Source organism: Polyergus mexicanus, unplaced genomic scaffold (genome assembly GCF_030449975.1).
Source record: "Polyergus mexicanus isolate NDT 795.1 unplaced genomic scaffold, iyPolMexi1.0 SCAF_12, whole genome shotgun sequence".
Taxonomy (NCBI): Eukaryota; Metazoa; Arthropoda; class Insecta; order Hymenoptera; family Formicidae; genus Polyergus; species Polyergus mexicanus.
Window position 1 is genome coordinate 181,597 of NW_027223332.1, and position 19,365 is coordinate 200,961.

At 35.4% G+C, this 19,365-nt stretch overlaps 1 protein-coding gene across 4 annotated transcripts in view; it reads right to left on the reverse strand.

Moving 5' to 3' along the window:
• Atg16 (Autophagy-related 16) overlaps positions 1-19,365 on the reverse strand; it is a 377,667-nt gene that overhangs the window by 21,486 nt on the left and 336,816 nt on the right. For all 4 annotated transcript variants that reach the window (XR_011447709.1, XM_070305476.1, XM_070305475.1 and 1 more), the window contains one exon: positions 6,988-7,108. Coding sequence is in view for 3 of the 4 variants with exons in the window: in XM_070305476.1 (XP_070161577.1) it covers positions 6,988-7,108 (121 nt within the window). In the remaining variant the exon portion in view is untranslated. The remainder of the gene's footprint in view (positions 1-6,987; positions 7,109-19,365) is intronic.

Consider the following 19,365-nt stretch of genomic DNA (forward strand, 5'->3'; position numbering starts at 1 on the left):
GAATCACGGCTAGTTTCCCCTTTCAAACTGTAGTTGTACCTAGCTCTCATCGATCTCCACGGTGAAATAAGCAGGATTTCAAACTTAATTTACGTCGGGAAATGACATTCGCGTCACCATGTTTCCGCGAACCTCTTGGAAACCGCCCGGTGTCAAGACTGAAAACAGGATAAATTACGAGTTTTCCGCTTAGGATCGTCCGCTCTTACCGCCCTTCTAGTCTACCTTTCCTTAACCTCAACCTTTGTGCAATTACGAATCCGCGTGCCAGTTTCCATTTTACTTTACTCCGGCTCCACATTAAATCAAATGTGATTTACCGCTCGATCGATTAGTCCGTCGAAGTTTCTACGGCGGGACGTCGAAGAACGGCTGGTGTCCACCGTTTCTATTCCGAAGATGGTATTACGGATTCCAATTACTTCACGACAGTGTAACATGCTAGGGGAGGAAATCTTCTTCATTCACAAACTCTACATGTTGCAAGAGCGCGTATATTCAATTACGATAGCGCGTTAAATTGTCTTTCAATCGCGTCGCATAATTTCTGAATCAGTGAAAAGCAATTATATATCTAATTTCTATTGAAATTTCAAATATTGCATTTTAGAAAATCTGTAGAAAACTTTGATGATAATTAATTTTTTTAATTTCTTTTATTTTAATGTTTGTAATATTCGTTTATCTGTTTTATGTAATAATTCAGCAGTTTTTTTTTTGTTTTTTTTTTTTTTTTGCAGAAGAGAATATCAAATCTCGAATATATGTGATATAATAGTAACACGTCGGGTATACAAATTTTCAAATCTCATTATACAAGATGCAATGTATTAGCTTTTTTGGCATTTTGTAAGCATTTTCTTATTGTGGCATTGTTGTATATGCAGATGAAGATATACATATACGGCATATTGATATTTGCGCGCGGCGTGCACTCAATCCCCGTAGTTCGACATACAAGTTCTGCAGAAAGTACTTCACGAGCTTCAAACGCGATGAGTAGGGCACTTCTCCGGAAGCAATAAAATTTCTTCCAAAGTGCATTCGTGTATAAAGAGAAATTTGTCGACAATTCCTACTTCACTTTAACATCGCACGGTTCACAGCTCGTTCTTACCTCGCGACAAGTAACCGCACTATATCCGCAACGCACCGTTCAGTAAAATACTCGAGAAACGCATAGGGCTAATAAACATGGACGCAAAATTATTAGCGTTAAAATTATAAACCATATCTTTCTTGCGTGAATGAGGTATCGCGCGGCAAAACGCATACAGACATCTATTTTAGTGGACTCGAAATAATAATACGCGAATATTTCCATCTAATGATTACATAATTGTTGCTTTGAATTGTAATGACGATGATGGCAAGACGACAAAATATGATTAGCCTAACTTAAGCATTATTTTAAAAATATTCCTACAATTACAAGACGATGCTAATTCTCATATAAAAAATATGACATTTCATCGTAGATAATAAAAGTCATCCTTCCTGTAATTCTATTTCTTTAACATTTTAGCGTTATATTTTAACATAACATAAAAAATTTAACATTTATTTGTACGATGATAATTTTACTTAATAACAGTATAAACAAAAAAGACAAATAATTTACAGAATATTTTTAGTTAAAAAATATAGCTGATTTATTATACCTATACAGCTTTATTACGTATCATAAATCACAAGACTCGTGACTTTATGCTATTAAAAGGAACAATCTTATTTTTAGTTCAGCTTCTAATGGTAATTTTGGAACGTCAATTTTTGCAACATGTCGCACGAAGTATATTCTCGTCCATAATATAGTCCTTTATGTACTGGTCCTTAAGCCCAAATGTATTATTCAGATAAGTGCATGATATATATATGCTATTAACGTACATCTATCCCCCAAACGAGGCATAAAGGATTACCGGCTTTGCATGTAAGTCTTATTCAACAGTCAACCATGATAAGAGCTTTCGGATAAAAGCTTCATGTTAATTTGCTCTTCCTCATGCTTTTCGCATTAATATGTATTTCATATTATGCATATTTGCTTTATATAGAGAGAATGTATGTTAATTTAATATAATTATAAGGCATATCGAGCAATATTTCATTTTAGATTCTCTTATATTGTTATATCTCGTTAGATTCTCTTATATTGTTGGATTATTTTTTAGAAAAAATTTAGTGAAATATCTTTTTTAATTATTTCTTGAAATTAAACTTAATTATTCCGCAACTGTATTAGACTAACGTTAATAAAAATATAAAAAAGATTACTTGTTTCTGCGCGCTTAATAGTTAGCATAAAGACGATTAGATTAAGGAGGCATTAGATTAGCAATCTTACATATATTTATTATATGTTAAAGAAACAAAAATTATTTTCTAAGAATCATAGGAAAAATAAGTGACAAGGATTAATTTCTCGGAAATTTAGAGAACAATTAATGCAATCTTTTCAGTCATCGGGACGAATACGGGGTACTACAATATTTCGTCGGTGCGATACGATGCGATGCGATGCGATGCGGTGTGTCTGTCCGTGGCATGATTGTGTCCAGAAGAGTCGCTCGAGGCGTTCGCGAAATTGCGCGACGTGGCGAGGTAGATAATAGCGCGATAGAAAACAGCTGATCCACTTTAAGCGTCCTTTTTGTCTTAAAGCGTCCGCGGGTAAACAATAATTCACGCTTAAACGCCCTTTCAGCGCCGCTTTCCCCATTGTGCGCACCTCGCTCGTTCGGAGATTTATTTGTGCGAAACTTTTGTACAACCATCTCCCCTCCCCCCCCCCCTTCCCCCTTCCCACTACCCCCCTCCTCCCAACTCTCCGCCGGTCTTCCTTGATAGCGCGGCTTTCGTTATTTTGCTGTAGGATCACGGCTTACAACGAGAAACAAAAGCCGCCGCGAGGCTAAAACGAATGTCCTCGGAAGTACCTGTGTATCCACGCAGGTATCCGCGTGCGCACAATTAACTTAGACTCGGCTACTGGATGACCCGGCGAGACGACAGCTATAAATTACGTGACGAAGTTAAGCCACAGGTTAATTACGTTCCGCGCGCGCGCGCTCCGCGTTGTTATCCGCGTTGCATAAAAAAATAAGACAAATCCTCTCGCTCGTCCCTTCGTAGTGTACATGGTAACGTCCGCGACGAGAAAAAGTTTTGTATTTATGTAGTAAGTTTGATGGGCCGGGCCGGCCGCAAACTCATTGTCAGTCGGGACAACGATTTGTGATGCCGCTCGACTTCTTACATTAATTATCGTCCGCTACAACTCCGATGCTGCATCATTTTACGCGACTTGATTTAAGGAGATACATTTTTCGAAATTGCTCTCTTCATGTTTCATAAGGGCTTGCATATCGCATAGTAATACAGTTCTCTATTTCTCATTTCCGTCGTAGGAAACTTTGCACTTTACGGTTTTGGTCTCAACTTAATACGAGGAACATATAATTGTCAAATTTGTGTCAAGGACAACCAAAAATCTCCATCAATTCTCTTTACAATTGCATTAGAATAATTACAGTTACTGGATACGTTGTATGTTTTATTTCTTAAAAATGTAAAAAATAATATGAATAAAACATGTAAAATATGTAAGGTACATATAATTAAAATATATAAAGTGTAAAAAATTTATAAAAAGGCAAAGGCATGAAGAAACGAGTCGCTTCGAATATAACTGATATTTTATTGTAATAAGTTAGTAATCTGGTAGTTGACTGCAATAACCGCACATTAACGAATTCGTATCACTAAATACATTTTTTATTTCAAGATCATGAAATAATAGTAAATCAACAGTAATCGATATTAAAATTTGTATCAATTGTGCATCAATTCTCAATAAGTGAAATCAATCGCTATACGTAAACTGTACGATCGTTCATCATTATGATTAATGAAGGTGACATACGACTTGAAACTATATATATATTTAATTTTATATTTTAATGTAAATAATATCGTATTCTTATCGTACATTTCAACATCTATTTATCGAAAACGATCGGAAACAAATTATTGCATTTATCACATATCTTATAGGTAATGAAGGCATAATATAGATAACTTTGTTTTCGTCGTTAATTATATTTCAATTGAAAAATAACAATGCTTTTTTCCGATGCGATGCGATTTATCGAAATTTGAGCATTCGCGTACGTTGATTAATGGCGTAAATTATTATTACGCGGATTCTGTGTTGTGAGCGAACCGTAACTAAAGGCCAGGTTTAAGGCGATCCTAGACCTTGCAAATTAATACTGTCTGTGTGTGCTGCGTCGTGTTAAGCAGTCCGCAGCTTTGTATCCTTTGTCAATACGATTCCTCCTCGGCTACCGGTCGCGCATACCGCAGAATCCTGTAACGCTGTTGACTGAAGTGTAAATCGATATCTCGAGCCGTTCTTCGGATAGAGCGCACCGTTTCACGAGATTAGTCCGGCGCCGAATGTAAATCCCGACACATACATTTACGGGAAATGAGATCCTCCGTGGTCGCTATCTGCCCGCCGTCCGGCCGCCTGCGTGAGGCTTGTCCAATTTATTTTTCGCGCTACTTAAAGCCCCCCCTACATTTCGTACGAAGGACGCGATCTGTGCTTTACCTCGAGAGAATGGCCACCTTCATCCGGCTGTAAATTATCACTTTCGCCCCCGTGTCTTCGAAGCGGCGCGCTTATCGCGTAGAGCCTCGCAGCCCCCGCCGACGAAAGTGGTGAAAGATTTCTCTATTTTACGGCCGAACGAACTAGGATTCGATACGACGAGATAGTTCGCGTGGACAATGGAGAGCGGACGATCGGACGCCGCTGCTCGCTCTTCTTTCAAGTGCTCGACAATTAGCGTGATAAATCATCTCCCATGGATAGGCGCGTCGAGCATCCTTGCGTTTCGCACGAGTGTTGATCACGATTGCCGCGCATTCCAACTCGAAAACAATTTTCTGGGAAGGAGGAAATTACTTTTGTCCTTGAATGCATGAAATTATCGCATCACAGTGGCGATTTTCAATGACTCGAAAGCCACATTATTAGACCTATATATAGGCACAGGTATAGTTCTCGTCCAACATCTGCCAGCATCGAAGATCACAATAATGTTCGCGAAAGAAGACTCAAATTTCAAATAATCGCATTTGGTGTTTCCAATCTGTCAGAGTTGTTTGTGCGAAATTAGATCACGACGCGCGCCAACTTTCTAATACAAAAGGGTCATCTAATGGTGACTGTACGCGTTCGGATCGACCTAGTAGACGTGAATTCTCGTGTTGAAGGATATAATTTCTATATCGTCTGTATTCAAACGGATTCTGTACAGATCATTCTTTAGATAACAAATATAATGTATAGAAAAATACTTAGAAATATTAAAAGTCGTAGTCGTATTATAATCCCCATGGTATTTTTACATTACATTAATTTACTTTTAACATTAATTTTTACATTAGTTTTCACACTAATATTTTTCAACATTTATATATATATATATATATATATATTGTTATATATTGTTATATATTTCTTTATTACTCGCAAATGATCGAGCAACAAAAATAATACTGAAGAGAACTAATTAAAATCAATATAAAAATATCATATTTTACTTAATATTTTTACAACTTTTCTGTCTTTTGTTTCAAGACAAAAAAAAATCAATTCTAACGGGTGTAAAATAACGTTCATTAACAACTGATTAATGATGCGATGAAGAGGTCTGAGTAATATAACCGTCTTATACCATCTTACCCTGGATAAACCCGCGTCTTGGTTTAAGAGCTAATTAAGGTAGTACTTTTTCTCGTGGGTAATGGATTTATGATTAATCTCCCCTTTCTTTTCTGTGACAGATCATCTATTAGATTATATAAATTCATCTTTGTTATCATTCACGCGTTATTTTTACCTTAAAGCCGTGTAAGTCGCAAAGTTACCGGGTTAGTCGGCCAATCTTCTAAAAACTTCTTTTTATCTCTTAACGTATTTATTCAAGTATTAAGTCGCAACCTTTTCCAAAACTCGCCCTCATTATCCGGAGGGATCGTCTATTAAAAACGTCAATATCCAGAGATAAAGAGTTTTCTGTGCCGGTGAAGATCGTTTAGGATGAAGCAAGTTAGAGGAGAATCTGTTGTTCCGTGAAAGGATCTTATCGATTTAATTAACCTTACGCAGTTATACGACGACGCAACGAACCGTCTGTTAAACGGGAGGGTAATTTTTATTCAATCTTAGCCATTATGGCATCGTTGATGCCGGCGCGCCTCGTATGAACCAAGCCGTGGTATTTTACAGGCGTTATATTTTGCGTGGCGGTCCATTGTGCAACCGCGTAACAGAATATACATATGAATGATCATGCAGATTCGCCGTTTGTTTTATTATCTTGGAACGCTCGTAAGTATATTTGCATTATGCAACGACTAATAGGGATAATGGGCAATGTGATTACTGCTTTCTCTCTCTCTCTCTCTCTTTAATGCTGTATATTACTTTCAGCTCATATCTTTTACGCTTCTATTACGACTCACAAAAACGAATGTAATATGTTAATATTATGTAACCCGATATCAGTTGCTGATTTTTTTTGTTCAACTTATAAATGTTTATCTTTGTTGCACGGTACGAGAGACCACGGATTTTAGGATTACCGAGCGAGATCTCGATTGTTAGTAAATATACGCAGATGAAATTCTCAGAATTTGCATAAGTTAGTTTAATTAAAATCGTTCCGTAGAAAAATTTGGCTCAAATCTCAACACCTTTGGCTTTTTTCTTTCGATTAAAAAAAGTGCGCATTTCCTGAAATATTTTGCACAACATAGTAATGTAAAGTTAATTGTTTAATATTTAAGAAATTTATACGCGCACACACGAATATATAAATTATTTCGCAATCGTCGTTATTAGCGGATGTTTTACGAAAAATATCTGCTTTTTGTTCTACAATATTAATCGATAAAATAACGTTTACTTACATGCTTTGCTGCGTAGATCCCAGATTTTTAACGTGCGATCATAACTTCCCGTAACTACTTTTGACGGCTCGCCAAGAAACTTCGCCGCCATCACCTTTGCGCAGTGGCCCGTGAGCGTGTGCTGAAACAGAAATACAAAGATTCGTTCATGTGAACCTATCTTGACTGGCATAAGTAAAATATGGGTACAAATATAATAACATATTGATAAATAAAATCAGAGATATCTTTCCCTTTTGGTTATCTAAGTTTGCATATCATATGCTTTTGCACAATTAGAAAGACAAAATATTTAAAGATTTTTTTTTTAAGAGTTTATATATCTATCTTAACATTTATACTTTCCCTCTCTCTCTCTCTCTCTCTCTCTCTCTCTCTCTCTCTTTTTCTCTCTTTTGTTAATGTTGAAAAATGTTTAACAATAGAATAATATATAACGTACATAGACATATTGTTTGTTTATTTCAATATAATTGCACATTTTAAATGCAGCATTTAAATTTAAAAAAAATATTTAGATATATTTTGTGAGATTATTTCTCTTTTATTTCTTTTAAAATATATAAACTTTTTAATATTTATCTGAATATGCTTGCGTTAAATAAATATTAAAATCAATTATTCGCTTTGTAGTATTTATTTTAGCCACACACACACACACACACACACACACACACACACACACACATAAAACGAGTTATAATAAAAAATAATTAAATTATATTATTATTAATATAATATTATATATATATGGTATATATATATAAACTTTCCGTCACAAATTTGCCTAGTTATAAACTATTTTGATTAAATACAATTTAGAAGCCGAAGTCATTGGCACTTTGCAACTCAAGTTCTGAACTTTAAACAAGGACTTGTTAGATCGAGCACACGGGGGCTTTCATAAGTTGATTTTCTCTCTTCTATTTTCGAATCGAGCTCTGCTCCGAGCGTTCGACGTGTTCGAAATGAGAAATGAATGTAGCTGCAAGGGGCGGAAACAGACAGACAGTATAAAGCATGCGTTTTCAGCGGAATAATACGTCATCCTTTAACGGAGTAACAAGAAAAGAGTTCGATTTCATTATTACTCTCATATTGAGTTGAAGAAGATAATTCAATTCATGTTGTAAAGTTCCTTTTTTTATTCCCCATATTCGCTGATGAACAGTCTATGTACACGCACGAAAACTGTACAAATTTATCAAAAATTACATCAGCAGAGGCTTAAGGGCAGCTGTACACAACACTGTCGCATTTCATGTATAATATAATACAAATATTACGGCTGAAAATATTGCCAGATAGCCGGTAGATATTTGTGTTGTCATTGACGCGATGTCAGCGACAGTTATTCCATTCCTATTCGACGTCTACGCGAACGAACATTACACCCGTACGTTGACATCTATGGCGGCGCATTTTATGAATAATTTTTTTTCCATCGTGAGCTGCCGCCGATATTCTAGGGTTCTCTTATCGAACTTTTTGAAAACGATATACATTCGATGATTCTATCTTTTACAATGCACAATCCTGGCAACGTAAAAACTTTCAATTAAAAATTTTTTTTTTTTTTTTTAATTTTCTGTTCGTCCATGCAAAAATAAACATTTTTTTCTCTTTAATAGCATACTAATCGTAGCGACTTAGCTATGCATTATTACACGGTTATATAATCATAAACAGAAAATATCAGAATATTAATAACGTCTATTGTTTTAAAATTAATTGCGTTATTTATATTTTCCAATAACTATTTATCAGCAAGGAATTTGCAAATGGACGGAAAGTATTCGTATCGATCAGCACTTTATAAATAGATTTTTCAATGACACAATACGTATCTCGCATTAATAGCGCAAACTGTTAATAAAATTCCAAATATGATACACACAAATTCTCATACCGAAGAAGAAGAAGATTTAATGACCTTATGATCAAGATGTTAATGTCCAAAAAATTCAAAAATAAACGATAAGCGTTCGCGCTCTAATGTCAGTTTGTGTTTTACGAGTTAATAAATTATTTAAGGACGTTCGATATGTATTCGTTGTTTCGATGTCGACGCAATGGATTCGCGCAAGCGAAATTACCTAGGCGTATAATGAAATTATTAGGTGATATATGTAGCACTTGTACGGTTATGTAAATACATTGCGTTAAAAACGCCGATATCGATGGGCCGCTTTATTACATATATCAATTAAGCCGTGCACGACGGACCCGTCACGAGCGTGATTTAATGATTGTCAGCGTCTTTGGCTCGCGCGCGTCGTCGCTAAATGAAATTCTGAAGTTATCTCATATATACGCTCCGTTCGTCCCTTCGTTTTTCCGTCGCGTCGTCGTTTAATGGTGAAGAATTCAAGCGTGACATCGACAAGGGGTGTGGGGAAGCGACTCGAGGGCTCTTTCTGTGTAAGAGAGGAGAACCGTTAAAAAGAGGAGTTCGCCAATTTTAAGGTGCGCGGCGTCAGGAGCTAGCACGCTCTTGAAAAATGTCCTAATGTAAATTAATGGCCCGGAAGTTTAGCTGGAAAGGCTATAACGTGAAAGAAACACAGATAGGAGTGAGGCCCTTCTGCCCCTTAGTCTTATACACAAGCGGCGAAAAAACTTTACTCTTTTGCGCAAAGACGTCAGTGGATGAGGCCACCGACGAAAGTGCACTATAATGTAAAGTTTCGAAGACTTTATCAAAAGACGAGTCTACATTTCTTCACGCGAAACCTTAAACAATCGAATGGACTTTGCTTTCAATCGCCTTGTCTTGTCAAGACAATACTTATATCATTGAGATACCATAGAGATAAAAAAAGTATTTTTCTAAAATGATGAAATAAAATATCTAAAATTATGGACATTCTATTATACGAAAACTGAATACATGACGTTGTTGTGTATATATATATATATATATATATATATATATATATATATAGAAAGAGAGAAAGAGAGAGAGAGAGAGAGAGAGAGAGAGAGAGAGTGTGTTTTATAGAAATATTTAATAAAATTTTATAGAAATAAAGAAGAATTTCAGAAAAGAGAGAAATTTCAATGTCACCAAAAGATTCTGCTCTTTTCTGAAATTCTTCTTTATTTCTATAAAAATCTATTATGAAATTCAAATAAATGTTATTTTTCAGAAATTTATAATCTTATTCTACATATTATATTATAAAGTTCTATTATCTTAATATACAAATTTACTTTTAAGATTTTTATGATATACACGCAACTTTTTACGAGTGAACTTCTGATGAAGAAGCGGTATAATTTATTGTACACTTCTAGCGTACTCGTAATCTTTTACAACTGAGCTCTTTCTTACTTTTTTCGTACATTAAATACAAACTTCTTCAATATTTTGTAATTCTTTAAGTCTTATATTATGTATAACTAAAGTCACGAAAAAAAATGTGAATTTCTGTTTAATATTAAATGAGAATCGACATTGTTCCTATCTTCCCATTTTCTAGCTGTTAATAAAAAATAATAATATAGTTGTCTCGAGTTTAATATAATCATATAACAGTGTTAACAGCTATCGTATTAATCATATAATGTAATAATATAATATAATTCGATTAAAAAGAATTGGAGAACATTTATTCACACAAAAATATAATTTAAAAATTAAAAATTTCCATATAATAATAAAAGTAATACTTTACATTAAAATTTTAACAAAAATAGTTTTTATTTACGTAATAATGTTTAAAATTGAAATTATAATCCATGGAAAATGTCACGCATAAATGGTAAAATGTGAATGTATTTCAAGATTCATAACAATACAGAAACCTGATGTTATAATAAACGCATGAGTAGAAACCTTCTCTACAATAATACTTGAGAAAGAGATAAAACTTATTCGGGTATTCAAGAATTTTGATTGACAATTCAGTAACTGTATTTTATATGTACACAGAGAGAAATAATTCGAGTCACACGACAAAATACGAAGCATATACAGCCGGAGGCGCAATTGAAAGTTTATTAACATGAATATTCATCATAATCCAGTCATCTTATATACGAATTATATTTTTTTGAACGATTTCAAATAATCGTAACGAATCCAGCAAAAGGTGAACTTGTCCAATCATATATTGTATTTGCGATAATGCATGCGAGATATATGTATTTATATAACGTTCAACGCGTCAAAGCACACAAATATATCGTATAATAACAATATTATCATGTGGCATAACATCCAATCAAAGTACCCAATCAAAGAAGAAGCAGTAGGAGTGCTTCAGAAGCGTCAAACGTAAGCAAAGAAATTCTAACAATCTGCGCGTAATGCGGCTTAGGGTAGTAGCGTCTCCAGGAGTTCTTTGCTGTTGTATATAAACTCGAAACATGTCAAACGACGTCAATCCTCTCAGATATTAAATGTTGAACGTCAGTAAAGCTGTGAAATCCAGCGTTCGTTGGAGAAAAAATTTAAAGATTTTTCGCAAAAATTATAGAAAAGAGATTTAGGTATAATAAAATTTTTATTCAGAAAGGATCGACTTCAAATTCGCCAAAGAATCTGCGGTGAAGAGAATTCGAGATATCGTTTATATCGTTTTCTTTTTTTGAAAAGATTATTTTATGTAGATGACGGTGAATTTTATCGATGATATAAATTAAAGCATTAGAAACGAATTACATCCATTATTACCGCGGAGATGCTTATTTTACATCTGCGTAGCGAGAATCGTTCTAAGAAAGTACACACCGCGGGGTTTGTGGAATCCACGGATATCGTTTTTTTATGATGCGTCATCCGGGTTCCAGTATCGGTGAGGTACACTCGATGGTGTGCGTACACTCGGTCTGCATCTCTCTACGCAATAAAAGCATAAACTTCTTCATAGAGCTCCTAGTGCTCCATCGAGGGCGCACAGTAATGTGCGGCGAGCGGAGAAAAAGAACAACAACAAGAAGAGAGGGATCCTTCAAGTTATACGAGGCTTCAATTAAAGTCGGTAAAAAGAGCAACGAGAGAAAGGGGGAGAAGCCTTTTTTTGAAGGCAACCAGCGACCTATGTTTTATGACCGCTGTACTCTCGCCCCATTTTTAAGCATGTGCATGAACGATCTGTCACCGAAAACACTTTCAAGGGTAGCGAAGTGTTCAAATATGGACCATCCTTATTGCCTATCCCAAGTGATGGTGCTTTTGCTTTCTTTCTCTTGAATATGATATATTTATTAATCTCATACTTAATCTTTATTCCTGCTCGTTAATTTCAGTAACATAGTTATTATCGAGAGGCACTCTATGCTCGCTCCTGTATAAATACTTTTAAGAGTTTAAATGAAGAAGAAGAGTATTCATATTCTTTTGTAATTATGATGAATATCTCTTTCGAGAAATTCATGTAGAAAATATGTAGCTAGAAAAATTATTGTATAATATCATATTTTTGCTGTAGCATTTAAATAAAAACATTAACGTAAAAAAATAATATAATAAATACATTTTAAAGTCACATATATTCGCACATACAGAGAGATATATGTATTAATAAAGCCATATTGTAAGCGACTTCTCACACGCGACAGTGTTTAATGTAATAAACATTCTCGTGATCGGAAGTTACATATTTCTCATTCTAATATCCTCTAGGAAAATAATTCTCCAAAAATAAATGCTAGTACACGTATTCCTCATAAATCAACACCAGCTCACTCGCTGTAGCCTGTGATAACTCACGATCCAGTCAGACACTTTATCTCTTATTGTTAGTATCTCATAACCCACCAGCTCTTCTGCGATAGAGAAATTTGATTGACTAGATAAAGATATCCAGATAAAAAAGGAAACTTGCAGAATTTCTTCTATATTATTTCAGCTACTTCTAAATTGTATTCTATAAATATATTTTAAATATTTAAATATTTTCCATTTTTCTATGTGCTTTATTTTTTGATTTTCTAAAAAGCTTAGAAAAATTTATTATTTCTAATTTAATAAGAAAAAAATTAATTCAGATATTCAAAATATTTCTTATAACAATATCAGTACAAGATATCGAATATTTTAAATTTTGAAAGAATGAAGAGGATTAAAGTAATGGAGAGAGGAAAAAGCTGTCTGCCTCCGTTCCCGAGTGATGCAGTTGTTTCGTTCAAGCGTTCGCACTTGAATTCATGCATGCGCTTCGATGCACTTTGCAGTGATTCAAAAAGGGAAAGAGCGTCAGTTGAAGGACACCGGGATACGAGATAATTCGTCCGTGAGTACGAAAAGGTTAATTTAATGGTAAATATAAAACGAAAAACTAAGAGAAGAGAATAATTATAGATTTATTATTGGCGAATCTTTTTTATTTTATAATGTTGCCAAAAGTATTTATGAAATGCACAACGCGCGCGTAATATCTCTTATAATTAAAAAAAAAAAAAAAAAAAAAGAGAATTACAATAAATTATTGTCATCATTTTTTATTCACTGAAGATATACATTTATATAATATGTGTAATATATACATATTAGTAATTGTACAATACGAGTGTGTTAATTATGACACCTACATTCGAGGAAGCCAACGAATAAATATTATTGTAAAGCCAGCTACAAGCGTATATTATATTTAAATTATTATCTAACAAAGACCGATACTTGATTTCTTATACAATGATGCTATTGCTTTTGTAACTGTGTTGTTTAACAGATCGATAAGAAACCTTTTGATTGAATTTACTATTCAAATTTTTGTCGCGTAGTAAAATCTTAGAATGAAGTAACATATTATCGCGAGTGTACTTGACATATGTATGTACAATGCAATTTTAATATTTCTATAGTCGCGTATGCCTTATTTTCTATATAGCAAATTGCCTGAACACGTTCATCGATTTTCCTATATCGCAATTAATTTATTAGTTTTAAAAAAGGACGACTTTATTTGCATGAAAAGGTTAACTTATCATATTGCTACTGTAAATATTAATGTTCAGGTAACATTCTCCACTTGCATTTTATGTAGATATTCTTTATCAATGTCATACCCTCTTCCAGTGCAGCGCTGACCAATTTCGCGGCGATCTTGCGATTTATGTAACAATATTGCATTCTATTTATACTAGTGTAAACAAGTATTATACAAGCCCCGGCTTCATGGTATCGTAATAGTTAAGGCGCGTGCACTTGGCGGCTACTATGTGTCCCCTATGAAGAAACATGTTAAACTCACATATGAAAACACACAACACATCGCGGCGGGGTTAAGCAAATCAGAAGTCGTCCCCTTCCTAGCAAACATTTACCGATACCTTCGCGGAAAGCGTCTCGCATGGCGGGACATGAGAAACTTATAAGCCTTGCTCTAAGCACTGTTTACACATAGTAGAATGCTTGCACGCGAGTCGAGCACGTCAGCTATATAGCGTTCTCGTCATTCTTCGCTGCCACTTCGTTAGTACAGGCTCGCGCTGGCGCGTGTGTTTCCGCGAAGTAAAGTATGCTCTCGTTTTATCGTCGTACCATAATTACATCCATTCGTGACAACGATTCTGATTTGCTAGCGGACAATCTTGGTCGGTTCGATGAAAAACTGGAAAATTACACCGTCTACCGATTGCAAAAATGCACACACCGTGCACGACAATCGGCGATATTGTACATGAACTGGTAGAAAGTACGTAGAGAGTCTCTCTCTGGAAAATGGACGGCATATTAGTATAAAAAATTTCAAATTTATCGAAATGTTCGCGTTGAATTCACTCTTTGAATTTTTCGATATGAATTATACGAAAGACGGAACGAATGATTTCGTCGAGAATAAACGACACATGACTAGGATTATCGAACGAGCTGTTAATTTATAAGAATATTTTAGAGATTTATACTCTAATTAAAGAAGACGATTTAGAATAGCGATATCTTGTATATATTCCGCAAAATATTTCATTTTTTTTTTTTTTTGCTGAATATATAATAATTACTTTATATACAATATTACCTTATATATATTCGATATTAAAAACAAAAGACACAGTATAAAAATAAGAGAAAAATAAGTTACAAGAGTAAGAGCAAAATATGCTTCAATATTTATTTGTTACATAACAAATGTGATAAACTTGATATCAACCGATTTATATCCACGCGCATATGTTATCCGACATGTATATGTACATTTAGACGTAGTACGAGAAAATGCGATGCTCATCGTGATTTAATGCGAACCGGGCACACCAAGTTTTTGCACCGCAACTTGGTGTTGCTAGTCGTGCACGCGCGAATTCTGCAACTGCGGCTAAACTAGTAACAGCACTTAGCTAACCTAATGTATTTGAATAAATTTCATATCTATTTTTGAGCGATATTATCCGTCGTACTTTTTTTCGGATAAGAGAGAATTGGTACAATATTATTTCGAATTCGTTACGTCGTATACATATTTTTTTTATTTAAGAGCTATACGAGATATTTTATATAGACGCTCGTGAATAGAAATATTTACCACCTAAAGTCTCATTGCCGTTACTCCTGAAGTTGAAATTAGACCTTTTTACGTTTAACAACGGTACGGTACGGTACGGCGGATATGATGCAATGGCGATTCTTTTCGCGATATAATTACAGACGGCGGGGAAGAATAATTTTCGAGGCGAAATATCAGCACGAAGCGTCGAAGGGTCAAAGCCGAAGTCCAATTAACCCTGGCCGCGCCGCTTGTGTTAGCGCTATTCGATTTCTACAGGTATAAATGCCGTTAGTCTGTTAAACGCGGGTTCTGAATATGTATTTATATCCCGCAGCTATATATGCGCGCGCGCGCGCGCGCGCGAGGAAACGGAAGGTACGTTACTCGGGATCGTAACTACGTAGACTGGAATTTTAGACTTCCGGATCGACTTTTATCGCGCAAATCCGTCGATGCTTGAACAGTACTTTGACCTTGGGAACGCTAGACAACGTGCTAGAAACCATATCCACGTGCATTCCTGACCCGCGCGAAAAAATTCCGAGTTATGCCGCGGAGATTGATCATAATCTTGTACGTACGAAAGCAACGTGTCGTACATATTGAATATTAATGGACCTATCGGATTCTAATAGTCTGATGTTTAAGAGAATGCGCATAGCGTTACAAACGATACGTTACGATGTTCTATATCATTGTATCTTCTTACGTCGCGCTGTATACATTACACGTTAATGTAAACCACTTTAGTGCTGTCGTACGGTAACGACAGGAGGAATGATGAATTGATGAAAAAAGCGCGCAGGTTATACCGCGGCTTTACAGTGATTGCCGGCAAAACCCGTCCCGAATGACTAGCTCACGGTACATAATAACCATTTTATCGTAATAGATGTAAATCGATTATGCCTCTTCCTAACGTCCTAAACCAGAAAATTGCGCGACAGAGTCATTAATGAGATTAGTCACCTTAGATGCTCAACTACTCAAAAAACACCCACGTTCGTTGCTACGATTAGCTTTGATAACGTTACTTCGAATTTGATAAGTCTATTATAAAGTTCACGTTAATATTGTATTATCAAACCGATAAGATGAAAATCAAACAACTCTATTTAACATTAAAATGTGTCCAATAAAAAAAAGAAAACAAGTTGCCATAAAACCTAATTAGTGAGCTCAAGGATGTGAAAATTCTCAAGTGCCCTACGAGTAACCTACGAGTATCATTTCCTGTGATATTATAATATTCACTATCAATTTGCTCTTTATGACTGTTAAAAATTCGTATTATTTGTGTTTTCAACATATCTGGTGTTAAAATTTTTTTAAATTTTTTAATTTCATCCGTATTTGAAAATTTTGTGAAATATTGTACAATGAGATTTTATCGTGTTCGGGAAAAGTTTTATATACATCGATCTTGAAATCGCACACATGTTGCGTGTAAAACGTTTATCAATGTTTATGCAAATTTTTTGCGTGTCGAGACAAACCGATATATGCAGGCATGAAACGAAAAGGATGAAGCTCGTATGTATCATCACGGCATAACACAAAGGCACTTGACTTTTATCAAAGAATATTTGAACGCGATTCAAATGTTCAACCACTCTCGGCTTTACCTAGGCTAGCCCATATTTTCATAATTGCATCGCGGAAAAGACGGAAAAGGCCATTTCCTACCGGCGCATTCGTTCTTTCTGCCTCTTTTCTCTCGCACCTCTGCACGCATGTACGCGCGCGAAAGCAAGCGGATTACTTGCAAACTTTGTCGAATTCGCAATTCTCGTGGTTACGCGCTCGTCAAGATTTATCGGCAATATACGTAAAATGGAATTTCTCTAAGAGCGAGAACGACATTACGCGAGTAACAACGAAAATGAAATACCGCGTTTGCGTGCGCGATTCGATTAATCACCGATTCGCATAAGCGCTATTTACAGGAGTTGGCGGACCATGTGATGTTATACGATAATTGACAGATCGTAATTTAATTCGAGCGCGCTACCGTACGATCACTTTCGCGGAACGAGTTTCCTCTGCCATATCCCGCGATACGCGCGAACCAGTACTTGAGCACTTGACCGGCTTCGCGATGTAATGACTTCGAGCGAAAGAACGGGATGAGTTTTCGTATAAAATCGACGTGAATGGAGAATTTGAAAGTTCAGATATACGTTTGTCTCGCACACATCAAAATATGTGTGCGCGCGCGCGCGCAGATTCTGCACTTTGACGATAAAATTTCACACAATATCTCAAAACTATGCTTGTATGTACTTTGCGATGCAAAAAAAAAAAGAAGACTTGAGAATAAGTACAAGTTACTAGCGAGGCTATATTTGATCTTTGCATCCATCTGCGCGCATGTTGATTTCAACGAAAATGTTTCTCATTAAACTGTAGATATTAATTTTGGATTCAATTTAAACGAAAGATCTTTGCACAGATGCTTCTATATATATATTTCACATATTCCAACTACTTATATATATACTTTATCGTCGTTACATAACGCGTTAGATTGCTCAATGATAAATAACGGCGTACGATGTGAGTGATCGCGGGATGTATTAGAAAGGAAGCGACTATCGGAAGATTAAATGTTTCGAGCCTGTTTTCCATGTAACCTATTTGTGTCCGCTAGTAACATCTACATGTAACGCTCCGGGCTAACCTGAAGATCGGAGGGATTGGGTTTGAACCTAAATGAACGATGCATTATTCTCCGCGACGGAAGAGTCCGTTGCGATTTATTTACCGCTGCACGCACGAAAGGGGCATAACGTTCTGAATTTACGCAAGATTAAGTTCTATATTACTCCGCTACCGCAATTATGCGCATATAATACGCGTATATTCAATGTGTCACGATGAATCGGCTCTCTAATCTCCGTAATGATATAAACATTTATAATTGTAGATACGGGGGCTCGTTTCGCGGCCTCGGGGCAGTAAAGCCGAGAACGCTCTCTCCTCGAATGCGATCACGCCTGCACGATCTGCGAGCAAGTAGAGCCCGAGACTAGTCTTGCGAGCGCTTACGTCACCGAACCCCGTAGGGTTCATGTATTGTACAAAGGCTCTGACAATACGGTTAGGCAAAAAAAAATGTTTTAGTACATCTTCCATATTAAAAATGATGAGATGTATTTCTGATCTCTTTTCCGATACATATAAACGATCCCATCCCCATTCTCCTCGTGTATATAAAAGTTCGTCGTTTCTATTCTTTATAAAACTATCCTACTTTTCTCTCGCGGGGATCTCTTGATAGTACCGAAATAAATACCGTTGAGTTGAATCACTAGTTTCGGTGATAAAAAGAAACCACGCGACATCAAAGCTGACTTGTCGTTTCAAATTCTCGATGAAGGAATTCTTTCTAAAAAAGAAAAAAAAATTTAATATCCCAGTAAAAACCCAGTAAAAAAATCAACGGCCAAACACGAGTATTTGAAATTTTCTTACAGACGATCTTTGCGACTGCCATTGGCAATCGAACCTATAATGATCGCGCGAAATACCGTGTATGTATAATGAGAGAGACGCTATGAAAAAGAAATAAGTATAATTCTAATATTTTTTAATACATAATTACAAAATGTTTTTATAATACAATATATTATAGCAGAAAATCAATACTAATAATTATGATCGTTATAAATAACAATATAATCCTGAAACTAATTAGACGAATAATTATAACAGCGCATTTATCATTTCAGTGACACATTTGTGATTCTGATAATGATAAATTTTTCTTAAACCAGTAGCATGTTAGAACGCATATATACCTTGAAGGAAATTACCTTTTCTATTATCAATTTAAAAGTCGATTGATGATAAATTGACGGAGAAGGGCTATAACTTGAAGAGTTTAGTGCAGAGATAGCTCGAATCTGTCATTGTTGCATATAAAATTGGATATTTCTGCATA